Source organism: Eschrichtius robustus, chromosome 11 (assembly GCF_028021215.1).
Source record: "Eschrichtius robustus isolate mEscRob2 chromosome 11, mEscRob2.pri, whole genome shotgun sequence".
NCBI lineage: Eukaryota > Metazoa > Chordata > Mammalia > Artiodactyla > Eschrichtiidae > Eschrichtius > Eschrichtius robustus.
In genome coordinates this window covers 52,881,939-52,898,641 of record NC_090834.1, presented here as the reverse complement: position 1 = coordinate 52,898,641, position 16,703 = coordinate 52,881,939, and the positions used below count along the sequence as shown (strand labels likewise).

The following is a 16,703-nucleotide window of genomic DNA, read 5'->3' as shown; positions in this document are numbered from 1 at the left end:
CTCACACATGCAGAGACACACGCCCTAGGCCCTGGAAGGGTCCTGTGCAAGTGAAGAACCCTAAAGATACAGTTTCATTGGCTTCATGGTAAACCATGGTAAACCTGTCTGTAATTCCCATTGCTGATCTGATTAGCATAACCAGCAGGCACACCTGTATTGGTTAAGTTCCCTCTAACTTCTGTAACAAACAAACGCAAAGATGACTTACAGCTGAAGCATGATACAGGTTTATTTCTTGCTCATATAAAGTCCAAAAGAAGTTTTCTTCATTGACTGGCAGCTGTCCTCTAAATAATGACTTGGAGATCTAGATTCCTTTCATCTTGTGGCTCCACCTTCAGCGCATGAATTCCAAGACTGCCATGCCCATCTGCATCAAACCACAAAGGAGAAAAAGCATGGAGGATCACACAAGGGAAGTTTTAGGGGGCCAACCTACAAGTGAAGCACATCACTTTCACTCACATTCCATCACCTAAAACTCAGTCACATGCACGCATCTAACTACAAATTGGGAGCTGAGAGTGGAAACTGTGCTTTGTAGCAGTTCAGGTCTGCAGGAATTCCCAGCTTTCATTCAGCGTCACTCGGCAATCCAGTTTACAAGCAGAGAAGAGGCACAGTTACATCAGTCTCCGTTCGGTGGTTGCCAGGGTAGGCACAAGTTTCAGAGAGGAAGAAAACAAATGCATCCCTATTACCTCTGTGCCAATGAAGCTACTGACGAAAGATAGAGTCCTTTGAATGTGTCATCACTAGGTGGCTCTTTAGGCCTTTGGATTCCCCAAGTTTTTATCTCAGATGCTTTTCAGCGATGCAGGATAAAAGGATTTTCCAGTACCTGAACAGAGATGTAAATGGCCCTATTCTTCCTGGCCTCACCCAAAGAATGGGTCTGGGCCTGCCTGCACCTCCAAAAGATTAGCAACTGAGAGAAAAGAGAAGGCAGCGCAGTTACGAAGGGCACTGGGAATGTCCACCGGAGGCAGAGACACTGAGCCCACCAGGCCTGGTTAGATCCCCAGCTCTGCCCCGGATGCTCAGTGGGACATCGCCCCACACTAACTTCATTTCATCCTCGTGAAGTGGAGACTCTAACAATACAGCCATTTAAGACAGGTTTCCGGCTTTTCCAAGTGCTTTCACAAACACCCTCTATTTTGTCCCCATGACATCCCACTGAGGCGGACATTAGGCATTGTTGGTCCCACTTTGCAGGTGGGGAAACCGAGGGACTAAAATGAAAATTAACTTGCCCGAGGTCACAAGGCAAGTTAGAGGCAGATGCAGAACTTGTGATTCTTTCCATTGTTCTGTGCTCTGCATTTTACAAAACACTGCCCATTCTTTAATTCCCTCTCTCCTCACTATGGCATAATGAAGTAAACAGGACAAGTGGTGTCTTCACTATATTCATCTCACAGAGGAAAATACTGAGATTCAGGGAAGTTTAGGAACCTGCCCATTTTGACAGGGCTAAGGCTATAATCCACATTTCCAGATTTCCTCTTAAAATAGGTTTTATAGGGCTTCCCTGGTGGCGCAGTGGTTGAGAATCTGCCTGCTAATGCAGGGGACACGGGTTCGAGCCCTGGTCTGGGAAGATCCCACATGCCGCGGAGCAACTGGGCCCGTGAGCCACAACTACTGAGCCTGTGCGTCTGGAGCCTGTGCTCCGCAACAAGAGAGGCCGCGATAGTGAGAGGCCCGCGCACCGCGATGAAGAGTGGCCCCCGCTTGCCGCAACTAGAGGAAGCCCTCGCACAGAAACGAAGACCCAACACAGCAAAAAAAAAAAAAAAAAAAATAGGTTTTATAAACTTAACACCAAACACTTCAATTGGCCCAAAGGCCAATTTTATCTGCTTGCTGCCACATAGAGTATAAATATTTAAATTCTTTTTAAATGTTTAGAAAAGAACTATTTCCTCTCTCCCATCAAACATGACCCTATAACTTTGTCCAGTGTCAAGATTAGCCCTAACTTGTACATGCTCTAGTTGTACATTTTGTCAACTATGTGAATAAAGAAAATAGAAAAACAAAAAAGGTATTGACAGAGGCTAAGGAGCAAGCAGGCAATAGAAGAAGCAGCCAGTCCTCAGCACCCTATGAGAAGCACGTGGCACAGAACAGTGGTCTTCAAAGTGGGCTCCAAGCCTGGCCCAGCTGGACCAGCCACTTCAGGGAGAGTTGGTGGAGCTGGGGCTGTTTTTCAAGCCCTTGTCTCACCGCAGGTGATTCTGAAGATCAGCCAGGACTGAGGACCATTCTGCTCGCCATGATTTGCTGTTATGTTTGAAACTTTTCCCTTAGCCAAAAGGAATTGACAAGTATCATGCAGAAGAAATGATATCAAACTGACCTAGAAGTCAGCTATAAGCATGAGCTTAGAGTTGGGAACCATTAAGGAGCCAACAGGACTTTGATCTTCCTCAGACTCCAGGTGAAATGGAAATAAATCCACAGCTAAGGAGGGGATCGTATTCTCTGACCCCATGATTTTCAGATTCCGCTAATAATTACTAAACGCCTTGAACGCTGCAGACACTGTGGCAGACAGGCTGTTTACATTTCAGTTCATCTCACAACCAACATGTGGAGACACCAGTGTCCTCGTTTTATAGATGATACTCAAAAATGGTCAAGTGACATGACTTACCCAGTGCTTGTAAATAGCAGAGTTGGTTGCATCCCAGTAAGAAACAAGGATACCGACTGTTGCCTGGGAGTCTGCTGTGTTCCTGACCCTTTGCCAATAGCTATATACATGATTTCTTATGGTCAGACCTGCCCTGAACAGCAGGGAATGTTTTTATTTGCACTCTCCAGATGAGAAAACCAACACTCAGAAAGGTTCTGTAACAACCAATGGCATCACTAGGAAAAGGCCGGAACAGAATTCAGCACAGGTCTGCCTGGGTCTGTGCCCATTGCAGGTCCAGGCGCAGCTGGTGTAGCTGTGATTGTTACTCAAGTCTCCAGTGTGTCCCAGCTTGCTCTTGGCCGTTGGTGTGCAGTGGCACATAGGAGCTAAGGTAAGCTCCCCACCCCTACTTCCGCTCAGAGAGAGGACAGTAATTAAGGTCAGACTGCAGGCTTCCTGTTTCCTCATGCCACCGGTTGGGGGGGGGGGGGTGGGTAAGAGCGGCTGCTCTGGCAGCCACCCATGACCCGGGCCTTTGCCAAGGTGATTCAGATTCCGCCCGAGTGCTGGGCTACTGTTCAAACGTGTCCGGGGTTCTCTGGGCACTTTGGTCCCCTGCCACACAATGAAATCCTGTTGTCACGGGCAGAACTGATTGAGAGATCGGATTCTGAGCAGCACTCCGCACCCAGGACCCGGGCGTCCTGCACCTCCCCGGGCACAAAGCTGACCACCCGCCATCGAGCCCTCGGAGGGAGGCCCGGCCGGGAGAAGGACCAGAGCGCAGAGCGTGGGCAGGATGCACCACTCCCGCCCGCCGCCGCTGCGAGTCCTTTGTGCCGGTTTTGTTTTGTCTTCTGGGGTAAAGGCTCCCTCCGCCGCCATCGCTTCTTTAGGAACCAGCTCATGTGAAGGGGCCCATTAGTCACGGATTCCGAGTCATTGTGGAGGGATCGGGTGTTTTCAGTGCCAGAGCTTCCAGTGACCTTTTAAATCCTGAGATGAAAATCTCGGGGCATCCAGAGCCCTTCCTCACTGGATGCAGGGAAGAGAAACGACCACAAAGTCTGAGGCACTTTTCCTGCTCTTTACTGAGGCCTCTCTGGGCAATAGTAGTTACAATAAGAGTGACAGGTTTAAAAGGGTCTTTATATAATGCCTGGGTCTCTGTATACATCACCTAATGGAGCCACAACCCTATGTGATATCATTATTGCCATTTGACAGAAGAGAAAGCTGAGGCTCTGGTTTACTATTCTGCCCAAGGGCACACAGCTAAGAGAGCAATGCAGGAATTAACATTCAGTTCTGTCTGACTGCCTGGCTCCAAAGATGCCCCTCAACATTCAGACCACCTAAGAAATGTAGCCAGGACCCACCCACAGTGGCCCCTACCAGAAGGTAGGAGTTGCCAGCTAGATTAGAATAGGCTGGGGAACTTCCCTGGTGGTGCAGTCGTTAAGAATCTGCCTGCCAACGCAGGGGACATGGGTTCGAGCCCTGGTCCGGGAAGATCCCACATGCTGCGGAGCAAATAAGCCCGTGTGCCACAACTACTGAGCCTGCGCTCCAGAGCCCTCAAGCCACAACTACTGAGCCCGCATGCCACAACTACTGAAGCCCACGTGCCTAGAGCCCATGCTCTGCAACAAGAGAAGCCACCGCAATGAGAAGCCCACACACCGCAACGAAGAGTAGGCCCCGCTCGCCACAACTAGAGAAAGCCCATGCACAGCAACGAAGACCCAACGCAGCCAAAAATAAATAAAATTAAAAAAAAAAAAAAAAAAAAGAATAGGTTGGAACAGGAAATCAACTGTGAACCCTGAGGAAGCCTCCCTTAAAAATGAGGGGCCCCATTGCCTTAGTCAGCTCAGGCGGCTATAACAGTTACCATAGAATGGGTGGCTGAAACCATAGACATTTATTTCTCCTAGTTCCAGAGGCGGAAAGTTTGAGATCAGGGTGCTAGCATGGTGGGGTTCTTGGTAAGGCCCCTGCTTCTCTCTGTGTCCTCACAGTAGAGGAAGAGGAAGAGAGTGAGCTAGCTTTCTTGCCTCTTCTTTTAAGGGCACTAATTCCATTCATAAAAGCGCCATCCTCATGACCTAATTAACTCCCAAAGGCCCCAACTCCAAATACCACGACATTGGAGATTAAGGTTTCAACATACGGATTTGGGGGGGGGACACACACATTCAATCCATAACACCCATAGTTCAGGGAAAGGGTTTAAAAGGAAAAGCTGATGACCCAAGTAGATCCTAGAAAGAGAGAAGGAGAGTGTTGGTGGTGCTGGTCCCTTAGGTAGCGGTTCCAGACTAGTCCTGACCTGGTGCTCCTGGGAGGAGATTGTCTTCCCACAATGCACATGGGACTTTTGCAGCAAATGGGTTCAGCTGCACCAACAGGTCTGTTCTTCTGAGTAAGACCAGTTTTCAGTGGTGACACCCAGGGTCTGAGCTACCTATTTAGCGTCTTTGTACAAATTTAAAAAGAAGAAGGCATCCCCTTCCTTGGGTGCCAGTTTAGTGGCCCAAGAGTAATCACGGGCTGGATTTTAGTTTCCACGCATCTCCTTGGATGTGTAAGCTCCACAGTGTATATGATCTGTACAACTCTGTGAAACCGAGCTGCATGACAAGCAATGACAGTAGCAGATTTATAGACCCCAGTTCTAGACTCACTTGAATGGCAAAGCCAGTCTGAATCCCCTTTTTGGACTATATGTCTATTGGACCATGTAAGCCTCCAGGTTCTGGCATGCTCTGGGGTGAGGGGAAGACTCTAGCAGAGAGATACTAAGAATTCATGCAAATAAGGCAGTAGGTGGTTGAGCAATTAATTAAACATAAAGAAACCTAGCTGTAGTTGTCCCCAAATTGTGGTTTTGTTCATGCAAGTTAGACCACTCCTGCTCCGAGTCCCTGCTTACTGCATGCTGTTATTGTGTTCTTGTCTTCTGTGAAGGTAGATACTAGGGATTCTCCTGGTCAGGCATGAACTGATTGATGGGAAAAATTGCATTTAATCATAATGTGTGATCCTTTTAATGTACCGTTGAATTTGATTTGCTAATATTTTGTTGAGGATTTTGCTTCAATATTCCTCAGGGATATGGCCTTTAATTTTCTTAGAGTGTTGTTATCTGGCTTTGGTATGTCAATGAAAAAATTGTTGCCTGCCATATCAGTAAAAAAAAGGATGTTGCAGCCATAAAGCCACTACAGCCACCCAGACAGTGAGCCCTGAGGGAACTCAGGGTGGAGACAAATAGGCTGCCCATAGCCAAACCCTCACCCCCAACTACGCACCCTGAGGAGATTCAGGGTGAGAAAGCACGGGATACTGGCCCCAGATAGCTGACATGCATATCAAAGGAATGATTTCAGTGAGCCCAGACCCTTGCATCTTCCCACACATAGAAAAGCGCTAAATTCCTTAACTTGAGATGTCTGATTTTCTTCAGTTAACAGTAATCTTTTGATGTTCCAACTACCTGGTCTTTGTGGCAAAAACTCCCACATATCCCGACTCCTCCCTTACCTCTTTGGAAGCAGTCTCTGAGATGCTGTGTCCCGGGCTTAAGTCCTCAGTTTTGCCTGCTGAATAAAACAAAACTCTCAACTTTTAGGTTGTACATTGTTTTTCAGTCGAAGGGTATCAGGGAGATGCTAGCCTCATAAAATGCAGCTGGCTTGACTGTATGATCAGACAGGGCCACAGGCTGTGTCCCATAGTTTGGTAGGGCCACAGGCTGTCATCCACAGTTGGACAGGCCGCTGGCTGTGCTCTGCTGTTGGCCTGGCTCCCTGACTGGGTTGGGCCACCAGCTATGCTCAATAATCAACCTGGGCCTTAGGCTCTGAGACTGGGCAGGATTAGTGCCCAGCCTCTCTGGTTGGGTGAGGCCACAGTCTGTGCTCTGATGCTATGTAGGGCTGCTGGCTTGGCTCCCTGCCCAATCAGGGCAGTAAACTGGGCTCAGAGGCTGCTCAGGATTCTCTCCTCGTGCCCTCTTGTCAGGCAGGGCTGGAGGCTGTGCTCAGCAACCAGGCCGGGCTGAGGGCTTGGCACCCTGTCCAGGTGGGACCATAGAATGAGATCTACAGCTGGACAGCCCATTGGCTGTGGACCCAAACTGGACAGAACTGCCCAAAGAGCTCCCTGGCCAGACAGGGCCGCTACCTCAGCTCTGTGGATAGGCATGGCCCCCAGCTGGGCTCTCTGCTCAGGTGCCACCACCAGCAGGAACACAGTCGGCCAAGACCCACATGCTGCTTACTATGAGCCTCATCCCCTTCTCCGTCTCTAGCTGATCCCTGCTGGTCTAACCCTACTGATTCCCCCAGTGATTCCTGTAAGGCAAGACTGCAGTGGGCCTCCTGGGAAGCATCCTGGAATGCTGGGGAAGCTGGATGTCCACTTGAACTCTCTTTTTCCCACAGGAGAAGCTGTAGGCCCTGGGGGACCTTCTAGGTACAGAGCCAGGCCAGCCTGGGGGAGGGGCAATGCAGTCAAAGGGAAGTCCTGCCCTTACCCTTCTAATGCAGTGTTTCCTGGTTTCTGTGATCCAAGGGTATGCTTCAACCCCACTCCTGGGTTCTGGAATCTTCAGAGGTGTCTTGTTGTGCACAGTTGCTAGTTGGTCTTTCTGTGAAGGAGACAAGCTGGGACCATCTCTTCCGTCATCTCGCTGACATCCCTCCTCCTGACTGATATTTCTTTACTACTATTTTCTACCTTGAAAAAAATAGTTATTTTTACACTGCTGCCAAACACATAGAATCATGACTTATATAGTTAATTTCACGTGTTTTTAAAAATTCTACTAATTTCTGACTTTAACAAAAACTTCTCCTTTTGGGAAATGAAAAGTGAGGGTCTTTCGTGGGGTAAATATTACAAAGAAAGTGGAACAGGGCTAGAGATACTGATTAGGATCAGGGTCTAGGAAAGCAGCTTAGTCACAAGGTCCCAGAGGCAAGTGGGACTTGGACTTGGAAACGCGTTGAGGAGAAGAGAGGATGAGAGGGGCAGGTGAGACATTCAGAGCTGTTAGAATCCAGGAACGGCAGTTACGTGAGAGGCAGCATTTCAGTTCCAAGCCATCTTCGAAGGCATCTTGAAGTAGTGGCTGGAGCTGGCAGAGAATTTGGTAGCAAGGAAGGACAGAGTCTTGCCAATAGCAAGGAGGACTGGCAATTTGTTCACTTGATAAGTGTTTGAGTCCCTGTACGTCAGACACAGATAGTCCCTGGAAGTACAACAATGAACAGGACACACACAATGCCTGCGTTCACAAGCCTCAAGTCTAGTGAAAACAAAGGGCCAGGCCCCTGCGAAGTGAACTGGATGTCCCAGTAGAGCTCCAGACACAGCCGAACATGAGTGGGAGACAGGGCAAAAGCAGTGCCATACCGATCAAGCACACACCAAGGAAGACAGGGGAAAGGCTGCACCAACTTGAGCACACAGATGCTTGTCCAGTAGACCCACTTCTTGGTGAGGAGCAGACCCCCTTGCACTGTCAGGGTAGGTTCTTCCTGGCCCAGAGGCTGAGGATTTGCAGCCAAGTGACACTGGATGTGATGAGGTTCAACAAGAGCCTCAGAGTGCGTAACAAGTCAGCAGTCTCTGCCAGATGCACCCCATTCTGACCAAGCCTGGGCATGAACTGAGCTGGTCAGTCTGTTCCCTAGCATTCTTGGCTGCTGACAGTCTATGCCTCAAATTGTGGACAGCTTCTAGAGGTTGTGTTATATCTGTTCAGAGTCCCTTTCCTAGTATTTCCTAAAATGAAATGAAGTGAAATGAAATAAAATATGGCATAGTTACATAAGTCTTGTTTAAGCATGCAAAAAAAAAACTTTGTGTGGCCCAATAAATAGGATTTAATTTTGCTTGTCATAGTGTTCATTACTTTATTAGTTTCCTAGGACTGCTATAACAAAGTGCCACTAATTGGCTTAAAACAATAGAAATGTATTGTCTCACAGTTCTGGAGCCTAGCAGTCTGAAATCAAGGGGTCGGTAGGGTCTCTATGAAGGTGCTAGAGAGAGATGCTTCCTTGCCTCTTCTAGATTCTGGTGTTTGTGGGCAATCCTTGGCACTCCTTAGCTTGTAGATGCATCACGCCAGTCACATGGCTGTCTTCTCCCTTCGTATCTTCACATTGTCTTCTCTCTTTGCGTCTGTCTCTGTGTCCAAATTTCTCCTTTTTATAAGGACACCAGTCATATTGGAATAGCTCCCACCCTAGTGACCTCATTTTAACTTGATAACCTCTGATTAGGTAAGACCCTATTTCCGAATAAGGTCACATTCTGAGGGCCTGGGAGTTAGGACTTCAACATAACTTTTTGAGGGAACACAATCCAACCCATAACATTTATTCTAGGTAATAAGTGGATCTTGAGTCCATTGCCAGGAATCTAGCCACATATTCTCCCTCCTTTCTCTCTCTCTCTCTCTCTCTCTCTCTCTCTCTCTCTCTCTCTCCCCTCTCCATCCCTGCCATCACATTCTATGAAAACATAAATATGGTGTTTCTCAACCTGGAATATGTTTCTAGTAACATCACATTTTGTAAGCAAAAAAAAAAAAAAAAAAAACCTGCCTATACTATTCATTTAGGAATTAAACTATCGAGTACTTTGTGACATCCCTCAGATTATTTTCCTGTATTGCTTCTTCACTCTCATATTGGCACTAAACATCTCTTGTACCTATAGTCTGAACTGTCCAACTCAATTTTAGATTCACTGAGAACAGGGCTTCTAGTTATTGTTAATCTCACAGAGGAAAATTCTGGTCACGATCTATGGGTGGAACGAATGATCGAAAGCATGTCACAATATCCTCTATGCCTGCCACCAAACACACTGCTCCAGGCAAAATAACTCTGTCTGGGACAGTCCTATGCATGCTGGGATGTTTGGTCACCTTAGGACTCAAAATAGTTCAGGTTTAAATAGCAGGTGAGATGGAGGCAAAAAAGTAGATTCTTTTTCTGAGAGACAACTCTAAAGAGAAGAAGATAGAGTAATATCTAGAGAAGGAAACAGGGTTGAGAGAATTTTTCACCTCTTTATTCCCCCTCTTTCTTATTTTTTAAACCATGCTGAAGGCTTATTTCTATAATGAAAGGAAAAAGTGAGGATGAGGCTGGAGATATAGGAGACTAAGGATAATTGCTGCAGCAGCACCTTGTCCTCATGAAGTAGAAGAGGCAGGATGCTGAGTCCCGAGGGTAGGAGAAGGTCCCACCTGCCTGAGAGAAAATCCGATGTGTGAAAGTGGGAATGGGAAATGGAGGGGGATTACAACAGATGCTTTCCATCTTGTCAGGATGCGGAGTGAGGAGAGGGGTGGGGTTGAGGCTTAAACGGAGATGAGCAAAGGCTTGGAGATGTCAGAAAACAGTAAAACACATTCCAAGCACCCAGGAATGCCCAGCTGAGATGGGGAATCCTGAATACGCAGCATATAACGTAATTATTATCACCAGCTAGGCTAAGATCCCCAGCCTGTCCAAAGTCATACAACTACAAGCATCTTATAACGTATTTCCAGTCTTGAAAAATATCTACCATTGCACTTAAAAAGACTTGTCTATGGGCAAGTACGTGGCTAGACAGGAGACAAAAATACTTTCTAACAGGCTTCAGGAGAAAATGAAACATGAGAGGAAGCAAAAAATATACTCAGCCTTTGGCAGGACTATTATTAATGGGCACTCCTTACTGTACTGTGGTAGGTGGCACAGTCAGGCATACATGAGCTCAGACTGGAAAGCAACATGGGGAGAAGAGGAATCAGAGATGGGGCAATTTGGAGGCTACATAGGGGCCAAGCATACATTCTTGGCATCCTGGATGGTTGGAACCTTGACATAATGCCAAGACTTGGCTGCCTGGTACTAAGAACTCTCTTTCTCTGGTGGTGGGCATTTATACATACCCTATGCCAAATCCTCATGATAACCCTTTGGGATAGTTATCCAATTTAGCCAAGGGGAAGACTTCGTTTCAATACAGTTAGCTAGTCCATGGCTGGTAAATTAGCAGAGATGAGATGTAGCTACGCTGATTGATTTAGCCCCTCCCTTTGCCCTTCTTACTTTTCACTTGTAACAGTGAGGATAATAACAATACCTAAGCACAAACCTTTGTAAGTATTAAATGAGGTCATGTACGTGAAAGTGCCAGGCACCCCATAGATGCTGCTTATATATTTGTCTAGCATAGTGGTTTTCAACTGGTAGCAATTTTGCCCTCCAGGGGATTTGTGGTAATGGAGATATTTTTGATTGTCACAAGTAGGGGAGTGCTATTGGCATCTAGTGGGTAGAGGCCAGGGATGCTGCTAAACATCCTACTATGCACAGGGCAGTCCCCACAGCAAAGAATTAACCTGCCCAAGATGTCAATGGTGGTGACGTTGAATCCCTGCTAGTAGCATAATGCAGGGGACTGGAAACCGTACACACTAACAAAGCACGGCAGAAGCAAAGTAACTGACAGGTCTCGGTGACAGGACACTTACAGATCTGGATCTTGGACCCACTACTTGCTTTTGGCAAGTTATTTAACCTGTCTGAGCCTCACTTTTCAAATGGGGATCATAACAGCATAAAGTCATTTCAATAAATTAAATAATTGCTGAATAATATTCTGATAGCACAGTGGAATTAATCATTTGTCACCACCTTGCAATTTAATAGACACCAAGTTTCTAAACTTGCAAACGTTCTTTTCATAGTTAACAGGACTCTCTGCTGTATTTCTTGTGGTGCTTTCTTAAGACAGGTTTTATTCAGAAGAAAGTGACTTAGGGATAGCATTGAAAGCTGTCTGTCATGGCTCAGTATCTTGTTTTTTTTCCCAAATTCTTTTCTGAAAAGATCGCTGTATTTTTGATTTGGGCAAACACTGATCTAGATTTTAAAATCTTTTGCATAACACTGGGTTTCAACTTTCTCACATGTGGATACTCTTACAATCTACCTTGGCTGCCTGAACAGAGGCAGCTCTCTCTCCTCTGCCACATAACCAGTAGGCAACATCTCGTATTGTCTGGGTGTTGGTCTCTCCGGACATTTTCACCAGCAAGGCTGCAGAACTGAAGGGCTCACTTTTTTCTTTCCAGCGGCTCACTTCCCACCCAGTCTTTCCTCCTCTGCCCTTCAATGATCCTGATATGCCATGAGTCCTCTCTGCCACTTCATGGCTGGTTAAAACATTTCTGATTTTTCCCCAATCTCCCTCTGATGAACGGATCAGACTCCAGGGCCCCTTCAGATTCCATTCATCAAACCTGCTATCCAGGGAAGAGTCTCTTTGGGAAACTTCACACCTTCACTATTCCCTTTCATGGAGAGAATGTGGGTATAAGGGTGTGAGGAAGCACAGGGAGGCAGAAACCAACGTGGCGGGGGGGGGGGGGGGGTGGTGGTGCAGAGTGGAACAGGATGACAGAGGGTAGAGAGAGTGTACAGCTTGTAAGGGAAAGGGCAATCACCAGGCAAATAGATGGACCAACAAAGAGCATGGGACTTACAGTCCTAATGGCTTCCATGTGTAGAAAACATTTATATAGGTATGTAAAGTATATATACCTGCAGAACCAATCAAGCACTGGCCTGGGGGTGGGGTGCTCAAGGCATGTTATGTATTTTCCCTCTGAGCTACCCAACAAGCTGTGAAGAAGTGAAAAGTGGAGGAATATCGTCATCCCCACCCTCTCAGATAAAGAAACTTCGATGCAAAGATGTTATAACTTGCCCAGTCTCCCCCTCCCAAAGTGGTTGAAGAATGGGAAAAGGAGAGAAATGGACCCCAGGTTTGCTAAATTTAAGCCTCCTACATCAGAAATTTGCAAGAAAAGCCCACAGGAAAAAAGAGAGCAATGAGAGGCCAGAGAAAGAAAAGTGAACAAGGGCACTGATAAAATTGGGAAAGTTAAAGAGATAGAAGAAAGAAGGGAGCCTGAAGAAACCTAGGAGGAAAAGTGACAGAGACGCATACCCGGGACCACCACAGGGGAGGTCGGCAGTGCCCACTGGCCTCACGTCCTCAATAACACTCTCACCTAACAAGGCAGAGAGACCACACAGGAAACCGTCCTCTAAGAGAACACCCAAATCAATAACAACATACCTCTGCTCCATTCTTTTCAATACAGACTTTAATTCATACCGCACTCTAAGGGGAGGGGAGGGCCCAGGGCACTGTTTGGAGCACACTAAATACACTGACCTTTTGATGAAAAGTTGGAGAAGGGACAGGTGGCTACAGAAGCCATCTCCTGCCCCTTCCGCCATCCCCACCCCATTCCCCAAATCCCGTCTTGATTTCTTGGCTTGTCTGATCCGGTAAGAACCTTCCAACGGCTTTTTTTTTTTTTTTTAAACACGAGGCTGTGATTAAAACAACCCCCAACTTCTCTTCAGCTCTTTTTCTTAAGTTTCTTTTATTAACTGAATTTTTAAAATCCCGTTTCAACTCCACGTGCATTTGCCCATCGTTCTCTAGGCTTGGAAGAGACCCAGAGGCGGCCGCCTCCACAGCAGTCTCCACTGGGGGAGAAGAGTACCGCGCAGTCAGTCCCGGTGCGCCCCCTCCTCTCCGAGCGCCCCTTCCCAAATCCCGTCCGGTCTCCAAAGGCTGGCGTACGCCGTGCGGCTGTAGCCCGCGCTGTAGTCGTAGGACACCTGCGGGGGCGGGGGCGGCGGTGGCAGAGCGCAGTCTGAGAAGAAGGGGGTGAAAGAGGCCAAAAGGCCGGGCCCGTCGTCCCCGCCTGGAGAGTCCGCGGCGGCTGGGTACAGGGGGCGCAAGGGCTCGTTCAAGGTCAAGCCACCACGGGGGGCAGCCAGGGGTGACTTCTTGGTCGTGAGGCCGCCCGGGGCGCTCCAGGGCTCGGGGTACAGTAGGCTCCCCCCCATCGCGGGTGGCGGCTCAAAGAGGCCGGGCTCCAAATCCGGGGGTCCCCTTAGGACGGCTGCTCCGGTGAGGAACACATCGAGAGGTTCCGCGGCGAGCAAGACGCCCGCCTCGGTGCCGGCGCCGTAGTCGGGCCCCAGCAGCTCGAAGAACTCCGCGGCCTCGGCGCCCTTCTCCAGGTCGCCCAAGCTCACGCCGGGCCCCGACGGGCCGCACCCGACGCCGCCCGCCCGGGACGGCTCGGTGAAGAAGGACGGGGGCAGGTTGCGGGCCCGCAGCGGGACCTTCCTGGCGCCGGGGACGGCCGGACCCCCTGCGGGGCCGGCCGCGTCCCCTCCCAAGCCCCCAGCGCCCGCTCCCACGAGCCCGGCCGCGGGCGCCGCCTCCGCAGCCCCGGCAGGATCTGCGCCCCCGGGGACGTGGCGCAGCGAGTCGAAGAGCGCGGCCAGGCTCCGGCTTTGCAGGCTGGCGGCCGCCGCGGCCTGCGACGCCTCCCGCCGGGGGGCCGCCTTGCCGTGGGCCTGGACCGGGACCGTCTGGGCGCTGGCGGCGGCGAGCGGCCGCTTGGCGGGCGTGTCGGCGGCGCCCGGGGAGGGCGGGCCCGGGGGCGCGGCGCCCATGAGGCCGCTGCAGCGCTTGATCTGCTTCTGCAGGTACTTGCGGTGGTTCACCTTCCGCTTCGACTTGCCGGGCTTGTCCAACGCCAGCTTGATGTTGCTGGACGCCGAGTCGATGAAGCTGAGCAGGTCGCGGGTGGCCTCGCGGACGTCCCCGCCCTCGGCGCCCGCCAGCAGTGCGCCCGCCGGTGTCCCGGTCTCCTCATCCTCGAAACAGCAACCCTTGTCCAGGGCTCCGAAGGCGCCTCCCAGCCCGTCAGGGGAGCCCCCGAAGCCGAAGGGGACGAAGGGGTGCGTGCTGAGGAGCGCCGCCTGGACTGCCATCGCCGCGGCTCCCGGGCGGCCCGCAGCGCCGCCCGTGCGCCCCCGGCCGCTTCCCGCCCGCCGCCCAGGCCCGGCTCCCGCCCAGGCGCGGTGCGCGCGGCGCAGCTTCCTCGCTTGGGGCCGGGCTCGCTGCTAGGCCTCCCGGGGGAGCTCATTAGGTCTTGTAAGCGAGGGGCGGAGGGAGGGAGCGCGCGGCGACCGCCCCGGTGGCGAAGGGGAGGGGCTTACTTAGCTGGGCTAAGCCGGGGGTGGGGGTGAGGGGGTCGCTTTTCTAGTTTTCTGGGCTTTCTCAAGCTCATCGCCTTAACCCCTTAGTTTCCCTTCGCCCCGCGCGTTTCTCTTGGCTAGCTCCAACCGCAAGACGTGAGGGTGGGATGGCCCGTCCTCAGACTCCAGCTCCGATACAACCACGCCCTGGCGCTGGGCACTCTCCCTGAGGCTGAGAAGGGAAGAGTCCAGACCCGTGGGTTTCAGTCCCAGCTCTGGTAACAATAGTAGCCATCAGCTACGGGGAGCTTGCTTATGACAGGCACTGTCCATGCATTTCCTCATTTAACCATTGAACAATAGTCCTGTAAAGTACGTATCAGTATTATTATCACCATCTAACAAATGAGGAAACTGAGCCTTAGAGAGTTTCAGTGAGTCGGCCAAAGCTATATCCAGTCCAGGCTGACCCCAAAGCCATTCCTAAGCCCTTGACAAAACTTATGTTCTCTCTCGGCTTCCTCACCTATCATATAGGAGAAGGAAACTAGTGTCTCTTCAAGCTCTAGCCCTGGTCCTGAGATTCTAACTCGAGTTCCTGCAGGACTCTCAACTCTGATGCTCTTTCTTCTACCCGTTAATTGTTTATAGCAAACTGAGGCCAGCACTTGACCCATCTTTTATTAACAGTAGACAGCAGGAGGCAAGGAAGTCACTCCCACTAAGCTAGCTGGTGCTTTAGAGAAACAGCCCTGTGTGTGTATAAAACTCTCAGCCTCTTAGGACAAAGTATGGACTGGAACCTCTCCCCTAACTGTCATGCCATTTAGGTTGCCCTTTTGGAACTTCTGTTGCATTTCAAGAATCACCTTCAAGTTCATTTAGACCCACTTTCACCTGGGCAAGCTTCTTGGGATAGAGGAAATGAGTAATTTGGCAGAGCACGAAAGATGATTCAGAAAAGACAGGTTCTGGTCTTAGCCTCACCACTCAATAGCTCTGTGACAGGTTGAAATCCTTGCTCTGATGGGTACACAGCTTCGGGCAAACCAGCTGACCTGTCTCTGCCTTAGCTTACTCATGTTAAATGCAGGTAAGGTTGCCCACCTCACAGGGTACTTGTGATCTTTAAAGGAAACATCCTGTGGAAAATCCTTATCTATTGACTATTCTATAGCCTGTGATGAGTATTTGCCCTTATTTCTCTAAAACACAAAAAGGTGACTATGTTTCCTTACATGAACATCTAATATGTGATAGAACACCTCAGTCAGAGGGTGTTCATGAGGATTAAGTGAGGTAACATACATGAAGATGCTGTGTGTGTGATAACGTGTTGTCTAAATAAGTTATTATAGTTTAGGTGCAGAGTCTACCCGGGGCAGATACAGACCATCTCTTTCTTCCTTTCTTTTTTTTTTTTTTTTTTTTGGTGCCGTGTGCAGTGGAAGCCAGAGTCTTAACCACTGGACTGCCAGGAAAGTCCCTAGACCATCTCTTTCAAAACTCTTTTCTTTAAGCCTCATTTTTCAGGATGTAGCAAGACCATTTTTGAGCACCCTGAAGGTACAGCCTTACCAAAAAGAAAGGGCCAGATGAACACTTTTCATTTGGGAGATGAAGTACTTTTCCCAAGCCAACATGCTGAAACAAACTTTTTTTTAACTCAGGTTGGCTCAATTATAATGTACTTTTCGTTTGAGTAACACACAAGGTTTTGTCCTCCATGACTGGACTGTTTTTTTATTGTTGGTGACCTTGCACTCAGAAAATTGTGTGGGCTTGTCACTGAGTTGTGTTTCTCCCCCCTCGGATGTGGATGTCAGCACTTCCCTTTCCCTTTCGGCAGGACCATTCCATTGACCTCTGCGTCTGGCAGCAAGAGCACTAACTCTTTTTTTTTTTTACTTTCTTTCAACTGAGCAGCTCTTACAAATCCCGAGATTACAGAGGACAATATA

At 49.3% G+C, this 16,703-nt stretch overlaps 1 protein-coding gene across 1 annotated transcript; it reads right to left on the bottom strand.

Moving 5' to 3' along the window:
* Positions 1 to 13,254: 13,254 nt before the first annotated feature.
* Positions 13,255 to 14,535, bottom strand: FAM181B (family with sequence similarity 181 member B). The gene has a single exon (XM_068556300.1). It carries the CDS (start codon positions 14,533 to 14,535, stop codon positions 13,255 to 13,257), a length of 1,281 nt encoding a protein of 426 aa, XP_068412401.1.
* Positions 14,536 to 16,703: the final 2,168 nt, after the last annotated feature.

Bases quoted from the DNA above. Each gene is read 5' to 3' on its own strand.
- FAM181B (XM_068556300.1), bottom strand. From the start codon at position 14,535: ATGGCAGTCCAGGCGGCGCTCCTCAGCACGCACCCCTTCGTCCCCTTC.